Source organism: Ranitomeya imitator, chromosome 4 (assembly GCF_032444005.1).
Source record: "Ranitomeya imitator isolate aRanImi1 chromosome 4, aRanImi1.pri, whole genome shotgun sequence".
NCBI classification, from domain to species: domain Eukaryota; kingdom Metazoa; phylum Chordata; class Amphibia; order Anura; family Dendrobatidae; genus Ranitomeya; species Ranitomeya imitator.
The window spans coordinates 23,818,078-23,841,301 of NC_091285.1; the positions used below are offsets into that span (position 1 = coordinate 23,818,078).

A 23,224-nucleotide genomic window follows, 5' to 3' on the forward strand; every position below is an offset into this window, starting at 1 on the left:
TTCCTCCCTCAGGTGTTCTGGTGAGCTCGTTAACTGCTTCATTACTTAACTCCGCCTGATGCTGCTATCCTTGCTCCTTGTCAATGTTTCAGTGTTGGATCTGAGCTTCTCCTGATTGTTCCTGTGACCTGCTGCTCTGTATAGCTAAGTGCTTTTTGCTTTTTTGTTGCTTTTTTTCTGTCCAGCTTGTCTTTTGTTTTGCTGGAAGCTCTGAGACGCAAAGGGTGTACCGCCGTGCCGTTAGTTCGGCACGGTGGGGTTTTTTTGCCCCCTTTGCGTGGTTTTGCTTTAGGGTTTTTTGTAGACTGCAAAGTTCACTTTACTGTCCTCGCTCTGTCCTAGAATATCGGGCCCCACTTTGCTGAATCTATTTCATCCCTACGTTTTGTCTTTTCATCTTACTCACAGTCATTATATGTGGGGGGCTGCCTTTTCCTTTGGGGAATTTCTCTGGGGCAAGTCAGGCCTATTTTTCTATCTTCAGGCTAGCTAGTTTCTTAGGCTGTGCCGAGTTGCCTAGGTAGTTGTTAGGCGCAATCCACAGCCGCTTTTAGTTGTGTTTAGGATAGGATCAGGTGTGCAGTCTACAGAGTTTCCACGTCTCAGAGCTCGTTCTTGTATTTTTGGGTATTTGTCAGATCACGGTGTGCGCTCTGATCGCTAAGCACACTGTGTTTCTGGATTGCCTTCATAACACCTGTCATTAGCAAACATAACAGCGGGATCGCACTGTATACAGGGGAGCCGTGTGCGGGATCACACTGTATACAGGGGAGCCGTGTGCGGGATCACACTGTATACAGGGGAGCCGTGTGCGGGATCACACTGTATACAGGGGAGCCGTGTGCGGGATCACACTGTATACAGGGGAGCCGTGTGCGGGATCACACTGTATACAGGGGAGCCGTGTGCGGGATCACACTGTATACAGGGGAGCCGTGTGCGGGATCACACTGTACACAGGGGAGCCGTGTGAGGGATCACACTGTACACAGGGGAGCCGTGTGCGGGATCACACTGTACACAGGGGAGCCGTGTGCGGGATCACACTGTACACAGGGGAGCCGTGTGCGGGATCACACTGTACACAGGGGAGCCGTGTGCAGGATCACACTGTACATAGGGGAGCCGTGTGCGGGATCACATTGTACATAGGGGAGCCGTGTGCGGGATCACACTGTACATAGAAAATGTCGGCATACTTAATTCTGCTGACTATTGAGTGATACAATTATAATTAATATGTGAATATTAAATACTGAGAAGAATTATTTTCTGCCTATTGGTTCGGCCTCCACAACAGTCACGGTGTTATGTGGCCCCTCGGAAATATTAATTGCCCACCCCCAGCGCTTGATAATTTACATAGGTACCTCTGAAATCAATGGACATTGCACTGAATTCAGAGGAAGACTGTAGGGAACGCGCGGCCATACCTTCACTGTCCTTGTCCCACTTCAGCATCAGATCTATGGCGTACACGGCTCGGGACGACTGGTAGTCGCAGATCCCGAGGGGGGCTGGCTTGGATGTCGCTGCTTGAAATAGTTCTCCAAAAGTCTTAAATAATTGAGCCTGATAAGAAAACAAGAGGCAGCAAAAAGTCAGCACTTCATCTTATTTGAACAATGATCTCATGGATCTGGCTCACTTTCACAGGAGGATCGTAATGACAGGCACGGAGGCTTTCGGCAGACCCCCAGCTGTCATTGCAACCCATCGGCGCCCCGTGAACACATCGTGGGCTGGTGGAATGATGCTCCCCCATACCGGCGCGTTTTAAACGTCGCTGTCAGAGATGAACAGGTTAACAGGCGTAGCTAGAGCTCTGCTCCACCCGCGGCTATTAGAGGTACATGATGGCTGAAAAAAAATCATTCATCATCTGCCTGAAAAGACGCAGGCTCAGCTTGTGAGCCCGCACTACGCACCCGACATATGACGTAACTGTATGTCATATATGAAGGGGTTAAAAGGGATCAGAAAAAAAAAAATCACTTACCTCAATAGTCTTCCAGGGATACTCCGGATACTGCTTCTCGAACATGGTGATAAACTCATCACAGTGAATCTACGACACAAAGGATAAAGAGGCAGAGGATGTAACTTGGGATATTAGAGGGTCTTGGCTTAAAAAAATAAAAATAAAAAAAAATAAACAAAACCCTTTTTATATTCCCGACAGCGATCAAGCTGGCAGCTAGCGTTCATTTTGCCTGCAGCGCCCCTACAGGATAAATGCAGTATTACAAAATAACCTTATGGTTTTAAGTTCAAGTCCGGTGACTCTGACCAATGAAGGAGCAGCAGTTCTATACATAGGGGAGGGGGATGTTACATGCTGGGACTTGTAGTTTCCCCATTACGGGAGAGCGCTGCCCCTCTGTGGTCATGTATGGTAATGTCACCTGCTTCAGCTGCACATTGGAAGCGTAGTTCATCACCGTGAAGTGCTTCTCGTAGTCATCCAGGTCATCGAGTGAGAACGGCCTGGCAGGAAAAAAAAGAGAATAGTCTGTAAGATTGTGCCCCCTCCCTGGCACTGATGCTGCGGGGTTCAGCCCGGCCTCCATTGGGCAGTGCGAAGACATCTTTGCACCATTTAGTGGGTGGCGAGTGGCCGGCAGCACCTATCGGCGCGATCTGCACACTCCGGGACAATTGGGGCTCACAATCTAAATTCTGAATTAATATTTAAGGACATAAGATAAAATGAGATTATTGGTTTTGGGAGGAACAAACTGGGTGTAATGGAAGTGGGCTTTAATAGTGCTGGTCTTCTCGTATGGGCCAAAGGGACCGCCCAGGCCCAGGCGCGACCGTCGCTAATTCCTGCTAGGACTCTGCAAGGTAACAGTGCGAACCGCTGAGATAGATATAACACCTAACTACACCAAGTGACCGGCGGCAGAAGACGGACGACCATCAGCTACTTGTCTGCCAGTTGGCGGTCTTCTACAAAAAAGGGGCACAGAGGCCGAGCGCTCCGGGGCAGATTGCAACAGACAGTGCGCACAGGCTGCCATTGTTCTCGGCAGCACAGGTCAGGAATACACAAGAACTGCGCTGCCGAGGAACGCTCGCTGCACAATAATCTCGAGGATGGATTTATCCATTACCAGAGAGACAGAGAAAGAGAAAGCGAGAGAGAAAGACACAGGGCGAGAGACACAGCGAGAGAGAAAGACACAGCGAGAGAGAAAGACACAGCGAGAGAGAGAGAGAGCGCGAGAGAGAGAGAGAGCGAGCGAGAGAGCAAGAGAGCGAGAGCAAGAGAGAGCAAGAGAGAGCGAGAGAGCAAGAGAGAGCGAGAGAGAGCGAGAGAGCAAGAGAGCGAGAGCAAGAGAGAGCGAGAGAGCAAGAGAGCGAGAGAGCAAGAGAGCAAGAGAGAGCGAGAGAGCCAGAGAAAAAAGACAGAGCGAGAGAGCAAGAGAGAGCGAGAGAGCAAAAGAGCCAACAAGAGAGAGACCCACAGCGAGGGAGAGAACAAGAGAGAGACAGTGCGAGAGAGAAAAAAAAAGACAGCAAGAGAGAGAACCAGCGAGGGAGAGAATAAGAAAGACACACAGAGCACGAGAGAGAGCAAAGAGACAGCAAGAGGGAGACACACAGAGCATGACAGATTGAGAGAGAGCGTGTGAGAGCGTGCGCAACAGAGAGCAAAAGAGCGAGAGGGCAAGAGAGCGAGACACACAAAGCGTGAGACACAAAGCGAGAGCAAGACACAGAGAGCGTGCGCTAGAGAACAAGACACACAGTGCAAGAGAGCGCGAGAGAAAAAAAAAAAAAAAAAAAAAGAGACAGACTTGCCTGTTAGCGAATCTGAGCCAGAAGACGTTGTAGGTGTAGAGCCGGAGCGGCCGCACAGATCGGAGCAGCAGCACATAGCGGATATCGAACTTCACCTTCCCGACGTCGTCCCGATGGAAGAGCACCGGATCCTCCACGTACTTGGACACAACCTGTGGGAGGAACGAGCACGTAATCTCCCCTCTGCACGCGCCATTATTAGCGGACACAGTTTAATGTTTCTGTTTCTGCACAATGGATCACACAAGAATCCCAAGTGACTTTTGTTTTTTATCCTGGGGTTTTAGTTGCAGTTTTTTTTTTTCTTCAAAATTCATGAATTTTCACAAAGTCAAAAATGGGCTGTCCTTGTCTCAAATTAGTTTTGGAGCTAAAAGGCACAAATAAAAAAAATAAAAATGGCATCCAAAATACTAGTGAATACACAGATGGGAGGGGAGGGGTTAATGAAGTGAAATTGCACAAAATATTTTGACTTTTGCAAATGATTCATTTTCGCCATAGATTTAACTGACTGAGAAACCAACCCAGGAACCTACAGGCCACGCCATGGTGTAGGGGGGGGGGCTCTTCTACAGGCCACGCCGTGGTGTAGGGGGGGGGGCTCTTCTACAGGCCACGCCGTGGTGTGGGAGGTACTCTTCTACAGGCCACGCCGTCGTGTGGGGGGGGCTCTCCTACAGGCCACGCCGTGGTGTGGGGGGCTTTTTCTACAAGCCACGCCGTGGTGTAGGGGGGCTTTTCCTACAGGCCACGCTGTGGTGTAGGGGTGGCTCTCCTACAGGCCACGCTGTGGTGTAAAGGGGCTCTCCTACAGGCCACACCGTGGCGTGGGGGGGTCTCTCCTTCAGGCCACGCCATGGTGTAGGGGGGCCTTTCCTACAGGCCACACGGTGGTGTAGGGGGGCTTTTTGTACAGGCCACACCGTGGTGTAGGGGGGCTTTTCGTACAGGCCACGCTGTGGTGCAGGGGGGGGTTTTCGTACAGGCCACGCTGTGGTGTAGGGGGGCCTTTCCTACAGGCCACACGGTGGTGTAGGGGGCTTCTCCTGTCTCAGTTCTAGCAATTTACAGCTTTAGGTGTCCGCAGTGAACCATGTAGATGAGCGGGTGTGTTAAAGTGGGTTTTCTGCCCCTTTAAGGTTATATATGGCCCCAGTTAGTCCATTGATCCTCCAGCTTTTAAAAAAAAAACATGGTCGTGATATGACAGTTGCAGCCAATCCCTGTGGCCGCTGACTGGCTGCAGCGGTCACAAGTCAACTGGAAGGGGAAGGAAACAGAGAATATGCCATTTCTGATAACTCACCACACTGGGGTTATATATAAATTTAGAAAAAGGCAAAAAAATCCCTTTAACAGGAAGATCTACCTGTACAAGGATCTTGCGAGAGAGGGAGCGTCGCAGGCAAACACAGACCTGGCGCCAAAGTGCCCGCAGCCGATTTTCCTTGGGCCGGGGCCAGCACCATGACGCATCCACCTATGAAGGAGAGGTTTACGGGACGGCGCTGGAGACAAACCTTTGGCGTGCTCTCCCGCTGACGGGTGATGTAGGACAGGTTGGTTGTGACATGCGTGTCCAGACTGCGGGCCAGGTTCCACGGCTTACAGATCCAGTGATTGTCCTCTCCCCTGCAGAGACAACGGCAGGAGAAACGTAAAGTACCAAATTTCCAAAACGCCTGAGCCCTCAGTCCCCTACATGGACATACACGCACAGTCCCCTACTTGGCCATTGTCTTACCTGGCCAGTCCCATACACAGACAGTCCCCATACACGCACAGCCCCATAAACACGCACAGTCCCCATACACGCACAGCCCCATAAACACGCACAGTCCCCATACACGCACAGTCCCCATACACGCACAGCCCCCATACACGCACAGCCCCCATACACGCACAGCCCCCATACACGCACAGTCCCCATACACGCACAGTCCCCATACACGCGCACAGCCCCCACACACGCACAGCCCCCACACACGCACAGCCCCCACACACGCACAGCCCCCACACACGCACAGCCCCCACACACGCACAGTCCCCACACACGCACAGTCCCCACACACGCACAGTCCCCATACACGCACAGCCCCCATACACGCACAGCCCCCATACACGCACAGCCCCCATACACGCGCACAGCCCCCATACACGCACAGTCCCCATACACGCACAGCCCCCATACACGCACAGTCCCCATACACGCACAGCCCCCATACACGCACAGTCCCCATACACGCACAGCCCCCATACACGCACAGCCCCCATACACGCACAGTCCCCATACACGCACAGCCCCCATACACGCACAGTCCGCATACACGCAGTCCCCATACACGCAGTCCCCATACACGCACAGACCCCACACACGTACAGCCCCCATACACGCACAGTCCGCATACACGCAGTCCCCATACACGCAGTCCCCATACACGCACAGACCCCACACACGTACAGCCCCCATACACGCACAGTCCCCATACACGCACAGTCCCCATACACGCACAGCCCCACACACGCACAGCCCCCATACACGCACAGTCCCCATACACGCACAGCCCCCATACACGCACAGTCCCCATACACGCACAGTCCCCATACACGCACAGTCCCCATACACGCACAGTCCCCATACACGCACAGTCCCCATACACGCACAGTCCGCATACACGCAGTCCCCATACACGCAGTCCCCATACACGCACAGACCCCACACACGCACAGTCCCCATACACGTACAGCCCCCATACACGCACAGTCCCCATACACGCACAGCCCCACACACGCACAGCCCCCATACACGTACAGTCCCCATACACGCACAGTCCCCATACACGCACAGTCCCCATACACGCACAGTCCCCATACACGCACAGCCCCACACACGCACAGCCCCCATACACGCACAGTCCCCATACACGCACAGTCCCCATACACGCACAGCCCCACACACGCACAGCCCCCATACACGCACAGTCCCCATACACGCACAGCCCCACACACGCACAGCCCCCATACACGCACAGTCCCCATACACGCACAGTCCCCATACACGCACAGTCCCCATACACGCACAGCCCCCATACACGCACAGTCCCCATACACGCACAGTCCGCATACACGCAGTCCCCATACACGCAGTCCCCATACACGCACAGACCCCACACACGCACAGTCCCCATACACGTACAGCCCCCATACACGCACAGTCCCCATACACGCACAGCCCCACACACGCACAGCCCCCATACACGTACAGTCCCCATACACGCACAGCCCCCATACACGCACAGTCCCCATACACGCACAGTCCCCATACACGCACAGTCCCCATACACGCACAGTCCCCATACACGCACAGCCCCACACACGCACAGCCCCCATACACGCACAGTCCCCATACACGCACAGCCCCACACACGCACAGCCCCCATACACGCACAGTCCCCACACACGCACAGCCCCACACACGCACAGCCCCCATACACGCACAGTCCCCATACACGCACAGTCCCCATACACGCACAGCCCCACACACGCACAGCCCCCATACACGCACAGTCCCCACACACGCACAGCCCCCATACACGCACAGACCCCACACACGCACAGTCCCCATACACGCACAGTCCGCATACACGCAGTCCCCATACACGCAGTCCCCATACACGCACAGACCCCATACACGCACAGTCCCCATACACGCACAGTCCCCATACACGCACAGCCCCCATACACGCACAGTCCCCATACACGCACAGTCCGCATACACGCAGTCCCCATACACGTACAGCCCCCATACACGTACAGTCCCCATACACGCACAGCCCCCATACACGCACAGTCCCCATACACGCACAGCCCCACACACGCAGTCCCCATACACGCACAGTCCCATACACGCACAGTCCCCATACACGCACAGCCCCCATACACGTACAGTCCCCATACACGCACAGCCCCCATACACGCACAGCCCCCATACACGCACAGTCCCCATACACGGCCATACCTCTCTTCTCGCTGCTTGAAGTAGCTGATAAACTGCGGGAGTTCTGTCTTCAGATTAAAGGTGCGTGGCAGCCATAATGGACCTTCCGCGTCTCCGATCCTTCTAGAAACGGACGCCAGGCAATCCTTCACAGTCAGCAGATTCTCACATGGGAACTGATTGAGCAGGACATGGGGTCTCTCCCTGCTGAGCGTCCTGGAATGAGCCAAGAATATGGCATATATATATCATACCTCACAACAAAAGCATGGGAAATTATCCTTTTCAGTAGTTAGTGCTTTGTTTTTTCAGCTACAAATCTCCAAATACGGTACTTAGAATTGACAAATTTAACTTACAAAATTATGACTACTTGTGGCCACCACTAGAGGGAGCTGCAGCCGAGTTTCCATTGAAAGCAATAATAAACCTGCATGCAGTAATCTCATAGGCTCCCTCTAGTGGTCACTGCGGGAAATTCTTGCTATAGTATCTGCGTGAGATGAGAACACAGTAATTTTAGTCCAAAGTTACTCTTTTAGATGCAGTGGAACATCCGTATTTTAAATTTAGAAGTGGGAGTGTGAATATATATTAATACTGTAATTTATTTCATACTATTAAAAAATATTATATTATATGTATATTTTAGATATCTTAAAAATTATTAAGATATATCTTAAAATATATTTTTTTTGTTTTTATTTTAGTAAATATATGTAAAAACTATATATTAATTGTAGATAACGTAAATATATATATATACATACATACATACACATACACACACTTGTATATAACATTATATATATATATATATATATATATATATATATATATATATATATAATTTTTAGATATTAAGATATATATTTATATAAGAACATATAAAAAAAATGAAATCACAAAACATGGCTGCTTTCTTCCAGAAACAGTGCAACGGTTTAGTCTGGTAATGCAGGTCATAAAAGCTAATATTGTTGCGCTGCAATACCACATGTGACCTTGTAGATAAGTGTGGCGCTGTTTTTGGATGAAGCAACAGTGAATTTCTAATTATGGACAATCCCTTTAAGAGGTGGGAGATGACTGCGAGGACGACCCTCGGCACGCTCACTGATAATCTTTGAAGTGGGAGAAGTTGAAGAGGATGTCGGCTTCCTTCTCGTTGTCGGTGAACACAAATCTCGGGTGGTCCACGCCGGTCAGCACTTGCTGCATATCGGTGTAAACTCTGAAAACAATCACAGGGATTATATTGATGGAATTTCTTTGCCAATTTAAAGGATTACGAACACGCCGATATCTAGTGTGAACGGGGGCCTTAAAGGGGATTTCCAGTTTCAGGGAACCCCCGTCGTCTGGCAGCAGCTTCCAGTCTCCGCCGCTGCTCCCGATGTTTCTTATTGGTTGCAGCGCTGATGTCACATCCATGGCGCTGCAGCCAATCACTGGGCTCAGCGAGCTGCTTGTGCTCTCAACTCGGGCAGGACCATTGATCTCAGCGATTGGCTGCAGCATTGTCAATGTGACAGCAGCCCAGACGACACCGGGAGCAGCACCGAACTCAAAGCTGGACTTGGGGAGAGTGAGTAAAGCACCGTTTGTCTTCTTTAAACAAATTGTAGCCTGGGAGAGAAGCTTTTTTTCTGAAACCGAATTATAAGGACTTTGCCTTTAATGGATTACCTTAAAGGCGCAGTCGGAAAGCCACATAAATCGGACGAGGATCGGAAGGCAGTGGCATAGAGATACATGAAGCCTTCATGCTCGGGAGAGCCGCCAGCCAGTGTTACAAGCACATAGTAAGTGGGGGGGGGGCTCTCAGTCTGAACATGGACTCCTTCCTTCCCATCACTCGGTCAGTTCACTTTATAAACATATTACATAGTTTTCCAAACTTTTTTTTTTTTTTAATTTGCCCCTGTGTGAAATAAGTCGCCAATATTACAGAACACTTACTTAAAAATTTTACTCTTGTCCGGTAACGGCGGCTCCACAGGAAGAGGCAGAGATTCTTTATTTTCAGTAAAAATAGCCTACAAAAAAAAAAAGTATATATATATAAAAAAAAAAGATCCAACCATAGTAATAAAGTCAGCAGTGCAGATAGATAATAACTGCAGTACAGGGGTGATACCACTAGGGGGCGACAAGTCATCGCCACCCTACGATTATTTGCCTCTGCTTGTAGCACCGGGAATATGACTAGAGTCGGCATAGATCCACCGATCGGCACTGATCTCACCTGATAGTGGGCATCGGAGGGCTCCGGGGTCTGGTGGTTTATGTGGGTATGATCAATGGACTGCCAAGGTAAGAGAAGACAGCTCCGTAACAAAGGATCGCTCTCTCCATACACGTAGTCACGGGATACTTCCTCTGATTTAAAAAAAAAAAAAAAAAGTTTTTATTCATTGACAGCAAGGAGAGATCTTGAAAATTATGTGAAAGTGAGAATAAGTTTACCTCCATTGCTCAGGTCCCGGTGGGGCCAAAGTATGGTGTATGCCAGCTGTTGGGGGATGTAATAAAAGGGAGCGGTACCAAATGTTGGCTCATCCGAGTGCTGAATTCTGGATCCGAATTCGTCCATTATGTACCAGACGGGAACTTTTTCCTCTGCGGACTACGAAGAGAAATGTATGCTTGAAGAGGTAGGTTTTGCTCACATTTTATTCCCGCTCCTCCCCTGTGCAAATAGTTTTTTGATTTTTTAAAATCCGCCATTCCAATCCAGAGATATGGGTCTTTTTATGAAGCACTACTTTACCTCGGGGGCGTGTCTAACAAGATCCTCAGGGGCGTGTCTTAAGGTAGCAACGCCCATGAGGTAACCGTCATAAAAATCAGGAAACAACAAAGTCTCACATCTCTGGAACCGTATGTCGGATTATAAAAAAACAAAGAACGGGATTCTCAGGGAAGAAGCGGGAATAAAATAACAATAAGTGGACATGTTTGACCTCATGATAGGTCCTCTTTAAAGGCTGCAACAGTGGAAATACCTCTCCAATATTGGGAAAAACCCTTTAAGTAAGCCATATCCTTGGGATATGTATGGGTGAATCTCGGTACCTATGCCCATTCACCGAGGTGAGAGTTGGGCCACCATTGATCTGCCCACAGAAGACCAGGGAAGGAAGTTTCACAACGTCCACCGGAAGAGAATATTTCGCTCAGCTCCCATTAAAGTGATCCGAGTTGCAGTACCTGAGAACGGCCACTACATGGTGTATGGAGCTGTACATTTACATCCAGCCAATGCAGAACCTGCTTACAAGCTGATCAGTGGAGGTGCCCCACCGATCTGGTGTTCAAGACCTACCCTAAATGTAGGCCATAAAAAGGCAAAGATCTGGACAATCCCTTTAAAAGCCAAGTATAGAGCTACCTCAATTACTGATAAAAACTAAAAGTCATCTTTCCTTTAAGTTCTTAAAGGTAAAGTATGGCGTCACCTTACCCCATGAGAGAGCCGATATGTCTGGTTATACTTCCACATTTCCTTCAGGACCATCTCCACCACGTCCACGTCCGGGACTTCTCCGTGAAACTCTATGCCCATAAGGTTGGCCATACGATGAAGGAGGCCGGGGACTTCCATCAGCTGGTGCCGAGCGTGCTCCACGCGGTAAGTCCACGCGTGGTCAATCAAAAAAATGCTGTAAAACAAGGAACAAAAATCAGTTGTTTTGAGCACAGTTTCTGTGTAGAACTATACGTTTCCGTGGTAACAGACTACAAACAAACCTTGCGTAGTCTGATTCTGACATCACACTCAGTCTGACTCCTAGTTCTGGTTAATGTATAATCAAATTAAAGAATATATTGGAAAATATCTAACTACTAATAAAGTTTATTTCAATTTAGTCAAGTGGGAGGTTCCCTAAAATTACTCTAAGCCACACATTTCTCTCTGCAGCGGCCACTGCTGGGGAAATGTGGTATTACATGTAGGCCACTCAAACAAATAGTAAAACATGGTGGAAGACAGAGTCCTCCTGATCGGCTCTCAGCACTGACCGCGGAGGACCCCTCCCCCCCCGCTATAATGTCCATCCACACTAGTAACGCAGCAGTTGTCTTGGCAAAACACCCCCTTTAAAAGCACCCAGCCCACCTATTCCATAAACGCACCAGTTCGGGTCAGTGGCTCGCAGCCCGTGCTCATTGGTGACAATTACTTTGAATGATGGTTCGTTCCCCGGATTCGGTTTCTTTTTCAGTTCTATTTCAATTTCGTCCCGTTCTTCATCATCCTCTTCCTCCTCGGCCTCCTCCACCTGCATTATCCCAAACATCTCCCCCGCATCAAAGATCTGCAAGGTAAATAAGGACGACCCGGGTAACTCACCCCCAATAGGAATGCAAGATAGGCAACGTATGTACACAGCAGAATAGTGAGTGCAGCTCTGGGGTATAATACAGGATGTAACTCAGGATCAGTAATGTATGTACACAGTGACTGCACCAGCAGAATAGTGAGTGCAGCTCTGGGGTATAATACAGGATGTAACTCAGGATCAGTAATGTAATGTATGTACACAGTGACTGCACCAGCAGAATAGTGAGTGCAGCTCTGGGGTATAATACAGGATGTAACTCAGGATCAGTAATGTAATGTATGTACACAGTGACTGCACCAGCAGAATAGTGAGTACAGCTCTGGGGTATAATACAGGATGTAACTCAGGATCAGTAATGTAATGTGTGTACACAGTGACTGCACCAGCAGAATAGTGAGTGCAGCTCTGGGGTATAATACAGGAGGTAACTCAGGATCAGTAATGTATGTACACAGTGACTGCACCAGCAGAATAGTGAGTGCAGCTCTGGGGTATAATACAGGATGTAACTCAGGATCAGTAATGTAATGTATGTACACAGTGACTGCACCAGCAGAATAGTGAGTGCAGCTCTGGGGTATAATACAGGATGTAACTCAGGATCAGTAATGTAATGTATGTACACAGTGACTGCACCAGCAGAATAGTGAGTACAGCTCTGGGGTATAATACAGGATGTAACTCAGGATCAGTAATGTAATGTGTGTACACAGTGACTGCACCAGCAGAATAGTGAGTGCAGCTCTGGGGTATAATACAGGAGGTAACTCAGGATCAGTAATGTATGTACACAGTGACTGCACCAGCAGAATAGTGAGTGCAGCTCTGGAGTATAATACAAGATGTAACTCAGGATCAGTAATGTAATGTACACAGTGACTGCACCAGCAGAATAGTGAGTGCAGCTCTGGAGTATAATACAGGAGGTAACTCAGGATCAGTAATGTAATGTATGTACACAGTGACTGCACCAGCAGAATAGTGAGTGCAGCTCTGGGTTATTATACAGGATGTAACTCAGGATCAGTAATGTAATGTATGTACACAGTGACTGCACCAGCAGAACAGTGAGTGCAGCTCTGGGGTATAATACAGGATGTAACTCAGGATCAGTAATGTAATGTATGTACACAGTGACTGCACCAGCAGAATAGTGAGTGCAGCTCTGGAGTATAATACAGGATGTAACTCAGGATCAGTAATGTAATGTATGTACACAGTGACTGCACCAGCAGAATAGTGAGTGCAGCTCTGGGGTATAATACAGGATGTAACTCAGGATCAGTAATGTAATGTATGTACACAGTGACTGCACCAGCAGAATAGTGAGTACAGCTCTGGAGTATAATACAGGATGTAACTCAGGGTCAGTAATGTAATGTATGTACACAGTGACTGCACCAGCAGAATACTGAGTGCCGCTCTGGGGTATAATACAGGATGTAACTCTGGATCAGTAATGTATGTACACAGTGACTGCACCAGCAGAATACTGAGTGCCGCTCTGGGGTATAATACAGGATGTAACTCGGGATCAGTAATGTAATGTATGTACACAGTGACTGCACCAGCAGAATACTGAGTGCAGCTCTGGGGTATAATACAGGATGTAACTCAGGATCAGTAATGTTATGTATGTACACAGTGACTGCACCAGCAGAATAGTGAGTGCAGCTCTGGGGTATAATACAGGATGTAACTCAGGATCAGTAATGTAATGTATGTACACAGTGACTGCACCAGCAGAATAGTGAGTGCAGCTCTGGGGTATAATACAGGATGTAACTCAGGATCAGTAATGTAATGTATGTACACAGTGACTGCACCAGCAGAATAGTGAGTGCAGCTCTGGGGTATAATACAGGATGTAACTCAGGATCAGTAATGTAATGTATGTCCACAGTGACTGCACCAGCAGAATACTGAGTGCCGCTCTGGGGTATAATACAGGATGTAACTCAGGATCAGTAATGTAATGTATGTACACAGTGACTGCACCAGCAGAATACTGAGTGCCGCTCTGGGATATAATACAGGATGTAACTCGGGATCAGTAATGTAATGAATGTACACAGTGACTGCACCAGCAGAATACTGAGTGCCGCTCTGGGGTATAATACAGGATGTAACTCAGGATCAGTAATGTAATGTATGTACACAGTGACTGCACCAGCAGAATAGTGAGTGCAGCTCTGGGGTATAATACAGGATGTAACTCAGGATCAGTAATGTAATGTATGTCCACAGTGACTGCACCAGCAGAATACTGAGTGCCGCTCTTGGGTATAATACAGGATGTAACTCAGGATCAGTAATGTAATGTATGTACACAGTGACTGCACCAGCAGAATAGTGAGTGCAGCTCTGGGGTATAATACAGGATGTAACTCGGGATCAGTAATGTAATGTATGTACACAGTGACTGCACCAGCAGAATAGTGAGTGCAGCTCTGGAGTATAATACAGGATGTAACTCAGGGTCAGTAATGTAATGTATGTACACAGTGACTGCACCAGCAGAATAGTGAGTGCAGCTCTGGGGTATAATACAGGAGGTAACTCAGGATCAGTAATGTAATGTATGTACACAGTGACTGCACCAGCAGAATAGTGAGTGCAGCTCTGGAGTATAATACAGGATGTAACTCAGGATCAGTAATGTAATGTATGTACACAGTGACTGCACCAGCAGAATAGTGCGTGCAGCTCTGGGGTATAATACAGGATGTAACTCAGGATCAGTAATGTAATGTATGTACACAGTGACTGCACCAGCAGAATAGTGAGTGCAGCTCTGGGGTATAATACAGGATGTAACTCAGGATCAGTAATGTATGTACACAGTGACTGCACCAGCAGAATAGTGAGTGCAGCTCTGGGGTATAATACAGGATGTAACTCAGGATCAGTAATGTAATGTATGTACACAGTGACTGCACCAGCAGAATAGTAAGTGCAGCTCTGGAGTATAATACAGGATGTAACTCAGGATCAGTAATGTAATGTATGTACACAGTGACTGCACCAGCAGAATAGTGAGTGCAGCTCTGGGGTATAATACAGGATGTAACTCAGGATCAGTAATGTAATGTATGTACACAGTGACTGCACCAGCAGAATAGTAAGTGCAGCTCTGGAGTATAATACAGGATGTAACTCAGGATCAGTAATGTAATGTATGTACACAGGGACTGCACCAGCAGAATAGTGAGTGCAGCTCTGGAGTATAATACAGGATGTAACTCAGGATCAGTAATGTATGTACACAGTGACTGCACCAGCAGAATAGTGAGTGCAGCTCTGGGGTATAATACAGGATGTAACTCAGGATCAGTAATGTAATGTATGTACACAGTGACTGCACCAGCAGAATAGTGAGTGCAGCTCTGGGGTATAATACAGGATGTAACTCAGGATCAGTAATGTAATGTATGTACACAGTGACTGCACCAGCAGAATAGTGAGTGCAGCTCTGGGGTATAATACAGGATGTAACTCAGGATCAGTAATGTAATGTATGTCCACAGTGACTGCACCAGCAGAATACTGAGTGCCGCTCTGGGGTATAATACAGGATGTAACTCAGGATCAGTAATGTAATGTATGTACACAGTGACTGCACCAGCAGAATACTGAGTGCCGCTCTGGGGTATAATACAGGATGTAACTCGGGATCAGTAATGTAATGTATGTACACAGTGACTGCACCAGCAGAATACTGAGTGCCACTCTGGGGTATAATACAGGATGTAACTCAGGATCAGTAATGTAATGTATGTACACAGTGACTGCACCAGCAGAATAGTACGTGCAGCTCTGGGGTATAATACAGGATGTAACTCAGGATCAGTAATGTAATGTATGTACACAGTGACTGCACCAGCAGAATAGTGAGTGCAGCTCTGGAGTATAATACAGGATGTAACTCAGGGTCAGTAATGTAATGTATGTACACAGTGACTGCACCAGCAGAATAGTGAGTGCAGCTCTGGGGTATAATACAGGAGGTAACTCAGGATCAGTAATGTAATGTTTGTACACAGTGACTGCACCAGCAGAATAGTGAGTGCAGCTCTGGGGTATAATACAGGATGTAACTCAGGATCAGTAATGTAATGTATGTACACAGTGACTGCACCAGCAGAAGAGTGAGTGCAGCTCTGGGGTATAATACAGGATGTAACTCAGGATCAGTAATGTAATGTATGTACACAGTGACTGCACCAGCAGAATAGTGAGTGCAGCTCTGGGGTATAATACAGGATGTAACTCAGGATCAGTAATGTAATGTATGTACACAGTGACTGCACCAGCAGAATAGTGAGTGCAGCTCTGGGGTACAATACAGGAGGTAACGTCATTCTCGCAGGTTGACTGTATGATAAAAGGTGCTTGTCTCCTTAAATCAACGGGAGGGGTTGTAATCTCAGCCATAATTTACGTAACCCCTGATGTATTTGTGCCGCCCTCTTACATGACACATCTGCAGTATGAGAGGTGCCAGGGCTGCGGGCTCAGGTAACATGCCAGGACCTGGTGCTGGACGCGCTGCAGTCTGATGACATATAAACACTCCCAGGAGTCACATTCCTATTTTAGACTTAGGGGTAAGATGACAATAAAGGCCGTCTGGTGCTCAGCGCTATAGCACGCAGCTCTCCCACATTCCCTCCATCTATGTGGCGGGTGAGACCCATCCGATATCGTCCCATCGCCCGAGTTGGCAAATTCTATTATTAATCGGGTTCTAAGGTCTCAAGGTCAAAGACATCTGAATCAAAGGAGGAGAAACAGCGTCTGGTGTCACTGGAAGACTATTATGTGACATTGGCCATAACGACAGACCCCGCGCTACCCACGGAGGGCAGGGAGAGAGCGACAGACCCCGCGCTACCCACGGAGGGCAGGGAGAGAGCGACAGACCCCGCGCTACCCACGGAGGGCAGGGAGAGAGCGACAGACCCCGCGCTACCCACGGAGGGCAGGGAGAGAGCGACAGACCCCGCGCTACCCACGGAGGGCAGGGAGAGAGCGACAGACCCCGCGCTACCCACGGAGGGCAGGGAGAGAGCGACAGACCCCGCGCTACCCACGGAGGGCAGGGAGAGAGCGACAGACCCCGCGCTACCCACGGAGGGCAGGGAGAGAGCGACAGACCCCGCGCTACCCACGGAGGGCAGGGAGAGAGCGACAGACCCCGCGCTACCCACGGAGGGCAGGGAGAGAGCGACAGACCCCGCGCTACCCACGGAGGGCAGGGAGAGAGCGACAGACCCCGCGCTACCCTCGGAGGGCAGGGAGAGAGCGACAGACCCCGCGCTACCCTCGGAGGGCAGGGAGAGAGCGACAGACCCCGCGCTACCCACGGAGGGCAGGGAGAGAGCGACAGACCCCGCGCTACCCACGGAGGGCAGGGAGAGAGCGACAGACCCCGCGCTACCCACGGAGGGCAGGGAGAGAGCGACAGACCCCGCGCTACCCACGGAGGGCAGGGAGAGAGCGACAGACCCCGCGCTACCCACGGAGGGCAGGGAGAGAGCGACAGACCCCGCGCTACCCACGGAGGGCAGGGAGAGAGCGACAGACCCCGCGCTACCCACGGAGGGCAGGGAGACAGCGACAGACCCCGCGCTACCCACGGAGGGCAGGGAGAGAGCGACAGACCCCGCGCTACGCGCAGAGGGCAGGGAGAGAGCGACAGACCCCACGCTACCCGCGGAGGGCAGGGAGAGAGCGACAGACCCCCGCGCTACCCTCGGAGGGCAGGGAGAGAGCGACAGACCCCGCGCTACGCGCAGAGGGCAGGAAGAGAGCGACAGACCCCACGCTACCCGCGGAGGGCAGGGAGAGAGCGACAGACCCCCGCGCTACCCTCGGAGGGCAGGGTGAGAGCGACAGACCCCGCGCTACCCTCGGAGGGCAGGGAGAGAGCGACAGACCCCGCGCTACCCACGGAGGGCAGGGAGAGAGCGGCAGACCCCGCGCTACCCACGGAGGGCAGGGAGAGAGCGACAGACCCCGCGCTACCCACGGAGGGCAGGGAGAGAGCGACAGACCCCGCGATACCCACGGAGGGCAGGAAGAGAGCGACAGACCCCGCGCTACCCACGGAGGGCAGGGAGAGAGCGACAGACCCCGCGCTACGCGCAGAGGGCAGGGAGAGAGCGACAGACCCCGCGCTACGCGCAGAGGGCAGGAAGAGAGCGACAGACCCCGCGCTACCCGCGGAGGGCAGGGAGAGAGCGACAGACCCCGCGCTACCCTCGGAGGGCAGGGTGAGAGCGACAGACCCCGCGCTACCCTCGGAGGGCAGGGAGAGAGCGACAGACCCCGCGCTACCCACGGAGGGCAGGGAGAGAGCGACAGACCCCACGCTACCCGCGGAGGGCAGGGAGAGAGCGACAGACCCCACGCTACCCGCGGAGGGCAGGGAGAGAGCGACAGACCCCGCGCTACCCTCGGAGGGCAGGGTGAGAGCGACAGACCCCGCGCTACCCTCGGAGGGCAGGGAGAGAGCGACAGACCCCGCGCTACCCACGGAGGGCAGGGAGAGAGCGACAGACCCCGCGCTACCCACGGAGGGCAGGGAGAGAGCGACAGACCCCGCGCTACCCACGGAGGGCAGGGAGAGAGCGACAGACCCCGCGCTACGCGCAGAGGGCAGGGAGAGAGCGACAGACCCCGCGCTACGCGCAGAGGGCAGGAAGAGAGCGACAGACCCCGCGCTACCCGCGGAGGGCAGGGAGAGAGCGACAGACCCCGCGCTACCCTCGGAGGGCAGGGTGAGAGCGACAGACCCCGCGCTACCCTCGGAGGGCAGGGAGAGAGCGACAGACCCCGCGCTACCCACGGAGGGCAGGGAGAGAGCGACAGACCCCACGCTACCCGCGGAGGGCAGGGAGAGAGCGACAGACCCCACGCTACCCGCGGAGGGCAGGGAGAGAGCGACAGACCCCGCGCTACCCTCGGAGGGCAGGGTGAGAGCGACAGACCCCGCGCTACCCTCGGAGGGCAGGGAGAGAGCGACAGACCCCGCGCTACCCACGGAGGGCAGGGAGAGAGCGACAGACCCCGCGCTACCCACGGAGGGCAGGGAGAGAGCGACAGACCCCGCGCTACCCACGGAGGGCAGGGAGAGAGTGACTGACCCCTCACTACTCTGCCCCATGTTGCCCAGTTTGTGTCTGGTGTAATCACCTACCTACAGTCCGGGTCTGCCCTCTGTGGCAGTTATGGGGCGCAGCTGTCACCCACCACACGGACCCTCCATGATGGCACCCACCTGTTACCCCTTACCCCCCTGTGTTGGGGGCGCTCCCTCCCTCAGACGCCCCCTACAGCCATCAATCACCCAGCAGTAGTATTAACCCCTCACGCTCCGCAGCCCCCGATGTGTCCGGGGACACGAGGCCGGAGCCGCCTACCTCCCCCTCCAGCTTGCGGTGCAGGCTCGGCCAGTACACCCGGGGCACGCCGGAGGCCAGCAGCGCCGCCTGGTGCAGAGCCACGAACTCCGAGAAGCCGCCGTCCTGCTGCTGCTGAGCTCCGGGCTCCGCCATGCTGTCTGCGGGGACAGCTCTGAGCATGCGGGAGGGAAGCGGCTTATGGGAGGCGGCTCCAGACTCTGCCCTCCTATACAGCCCGTGCCCGACTCTGCCCTCCCCATAGTGCCCGGCTCTGCCCTCCCTATACAGTCAGTGCCCGACTCTGCCCTCCCCATACACTCAGTGCCCGACTCTGCCCTCCCTATACAGCCAGTGCCCGGCTCTGCCCTCCCTATAGTGCCCGGCTCTGCCCTCCCCATACAGCCTGTACCCATCTCTGCCCTCCCCACACAGCCTGTGCCCTGCTCTGCCCTCCCCATACAGCCTGTGCCCTGCTCTGCCCTCCTATACAGTCAGTGCCCGACTCTGCCCTCCCTATACAGTCAGTGCCCGATTCTGCCCTCCCTATACAGCCAGTGCCCGACTCTGCCCTCCCCATAGTGTCCGGCTCTGCCCTCCCCATACAGCCAGTGCCCGACTCTGCCCTCCCCATAGTGCCCGGCTCTGCCCTCCCCATACACTCAGTGCCCGGCTCTGCCCTCCCTATACAGCCCGTGCCCGGCTCTGCCCTCCTATACAGCCCGTGCCCGGCTCTGCCCTCCTATACAGCCCGTGCCCGGCTCTGCCCTCCTATACAGCCCGTGCCCGGCTCTGCCCTCCCTATACAGCCCGTGCCCGGCTCTGCCCTCCTATACAGCCCGTGCCCGGCTCTGCCCTCCTATACAGCCCGTGCCCGGCTCTGCCCTCCTATACAGCCCGTGCCCGGCTCTGCCCTCCTATACAGCCCGTGCCCGGCTCTGCCCTCCCTATACAGCCCGTGCCCGGCTCTGCCCTCCTATACAGCCCGTGCCCGGCTCTGCCCTCCTATACAGCCTGTGCCCGGCTCTGCCCTCCCCATACATCCTGTGCCCATCTCTGCTCTCACCATACAGCCTGTGCCCGGCTCTGCCCTCACCATACAGCCTGTGCTCATCTCTGCCCTCACCATACAGCCTGTGCCCGGCTCTGCCCTCCCCACACAGCCTGTACCCATCTCTGCCCTCCCCCTACAGCCCGTGCCCGGCTCTGCCCTCCCCATACAGCCCGTGCCCTGCTCTGCCCTCCCTATACAACCCGTGCCCGGCTCTGCCCTCCCCATACAGCCTGTGCCCGGCTCTGCCCTCCCCACACAGCCTGTACCCATCTCTGCCCTCCCCCTACAGCCCGTGCCCGGCTCTGCCCTCCCCATACAGCCTGTGCCCCACTCTGCCCTCCCTATACAGCCCGTGCCCGGCTCTGCCCTCCCCATACAGCCTGTGCCCGGCTCTGCCCTCCCCATACATCCTGTGCCCATCTCTGCCCTCACCATACAGCCTGTGCCCGGCTCTGCCCTCCCCATACATCCTGTGCCCATCTCTGCCCTCACCATACAGCCTGTGCCCGGCTCTGCCCTCACCATACAGCCTGTACCCATCTCTGCCCTCCCCCTACAGCCCGTGCCCGGCTCTGCCCTCCCCATACAGCCTGTGCCCGGCTCTTTCCTCCCCATACATCCTGTGCCCATCTCTGCCCTCACCATACAGCCTGTGCCCGGCTCTGCCCTCACCATACAGCCTGTGCCCATCTCTGCCCTCACCATACAGCCTGTGCCCGACTCTGCCCTCCCCACACAGCCTGTACCCATCTCTGCCCTCCCCCTACAGCCCGTGCCCGGCTCTGCCCTCCCCCTACAGCTTGTGCCCGGCTCAGCCCTCCCTATACAGCCCGTGCCCGGCTCTGCCCTCCCTATACAGTCAGTGCCCGGCTCTACCCTCCCTATACAGCCACTGCCCAGCTCTGCCCTCCCCATACAGCCCGTGCCCATCTCTGCCCTCCCTATACAGTCAGTACCCGGCTCTGCCCTCCCCATACAGCCTGTGCCCGGCTCTGCCCTCCCTATACAGCCCGTGCCCGGCTCTGCCCTCCCCATACAGTCAGTGCCCGGCTGTGCCCTCCCTATACAGCCTGTGCCCGGCTCTACGCTCCCCAGACAGCCTGTGCCCATCTCTGCTTTCCCCATTCAGCCTGTGCCCATCTCTGCCCTCCCTATACAGCCTGTGCCCGGCTCTGCCCTCCCCATACAGCCTGTGCCTGGCTCTGCCCTCCCTATACAGCCTGGGCCCATGTCTGCCCTCACCATACAGCCTGTGCCCGGCTCTGCCCTCCCCACACTGCCTGTACCCATCTCTGCCCTCCCCATACACGCTGTGCCCATCTCTGCCCTCCCCATACAGCCTGTGCCCGGCTCTGCTCTCCACATACAGCCTGTGACCCGGCTTTGCCCTCCCCATACAGCCTGTGCCCATCTCTGCTCTCCCCCTACAGCCCGTGCCCATCTCTGCCCTCCCCATACAGCCTGTGCCCATCTCTGCTTTCCCCCTATAGCCCGTGCCCATCTCTGCCCTCCCCAATTCAGCCTGTGCCCAGCTCTTCCCTCCCCATACAGCCTGTGCCCATCTCTGCCCTCCCCCTACAGCCCGTGCCCATCTCTGCCCTCCCCAATCCCCATACAGCCCGTGCCCATCTCTGCCCTCCCCATACAGCCTGTGCCCATCTCTGCCCTCCCTATACAGCCCGTGCCCGGCTCTGCCCTCCCCCTACAGCCCGTGCCCGACTCTGCCCTCCCCATACAGCTCGTGCCCGGCTCTGCCCTCCCCATACAGCCCGTGCCCGGCTCTGTCCTCCCCATACAGCCCGTGCCCTGCTCTGCCCTCCCTATACAGCCAGTGCCCGGCTCTGCTCTCCCCATACAGCCTGTGCCCATCTCTGCCCTCACCATACAGCCTGTGCCCATCTCTGCCCTCACCATACAGCCTGTGCCCGGCTCTGCCCTCCCCACACAGCCTGTACCCATCTCTACCCTCCCCATACACGCTGTGCCCATCTCTGCCCTCCCCATACTGCCTGTGCCCGTCTCTGCTCTCCACATACAGCCTGTGCCCGGCTTTGCCCTCCCCATACAGCCTGTGCCCATCTCTGCCCTCCCCATACAGCCTGTGCCCATCTCTACCCTCCCCAATTCAGCCTGTGCGCAGCTCTTCCCACCCCATACAGCCTGTGCCCATCTCTGCCCTCCCTATACAGCCTGTGCCTGGCCCTGCCCTCCCCATACAGCCTGTGCCCGGCTCTGCCCTCCCCATACAGCCTGTGCCAATCTCTGCCCTCCCCATACAGCCTGTGCCCATCTCTGCCCTCCCCATACAGCCTGTGCCCATCTCTGCCCTCCCCATACAGCCTGTGCCCGGCTCTGCCTTCCCCATACAGCCTGTGCCCGGCTTTGCCCTCCCCATACAGCCTGTGCCCGGCTCTGCCCTCCCCCTACAGCCTGTGCCCGGCTCTGCCCTCCCCATACAGCCTGTGCCCATCTCTGCCCTCCCCATACAGCTTGTGCCCATCTCTGCCCTCCCCATACAGCCTGTGCCCATCTCTGCCCTCCCCATACAGCCTGTGCCCGACTCTGCCCTCCCCATACAGCCTGTGCCCGTCTCTGCCCTCCCCATACA

At 53.5% G+C, this 23,224-nt stretch overlaps 1 protein-coding gene across 1 annotated transcript in view; it reads right to left on the reverse strand.

Annotated features, from left to right (window-relative positions):
- The window catches only part of TTLL12 (tubulin tyrosine ligase like 12), a 32,042-nt gene extending 12,282 nt beyond the window's left edge, over positions 1-19,760 (reverse strand). The window contains exons 1-13 of the mRNA XM_069763366.1: positions 19,584-19,760; positions 11,951-12,132; positions 11,277-11,475; positions 10,280-10,439; positions 10,059-10,192; positions 9,773-9,849; positions 8,928-9,044; positions 7,832-8,026; positions 5,334-5,445; positions 3,811-3,962; positions 2,409-2,490; positions 2,003-2,071; positions 1,437-1,575 (exon numbers count right to left, since the gene is read on the reverse strand). Coding sequence (XP_069619467.1) covers positions 1,437-1,575; positions 2,003-2,071; positions 2,409-2,490; positions 3,811-3,962; positions 5,334-5,445; positions 7,832-8,026; positions 8,928-9,044; positions 9,773-9,849; positions 10,059-10,192; positions 10,280-10,439; positions 11,277-11,475; positions 11,951-12,132; positions 19,584-19,745 — 1,780 coding nt within the window. The 5' untranslated portion in view covers positions 19,746-19,760. The remainder of the gene's footprint in view (positions 1-1,436; positions 1,576-2,002; positions 2,072-2,408; positions 2,491-3,810; positions 3,963-5,333; positions 5,446-7,831; positions 8,027-8,927; positions 9,045-9,772; positions 9,850-10,058; positions 10,193-10,279; positions 10,440-11,276; positions 11,476-11,950; positions 12,133-19,583) is intronic.
- Positions 19,761-23,224: the final 3,464 nt, after the last annotated feature.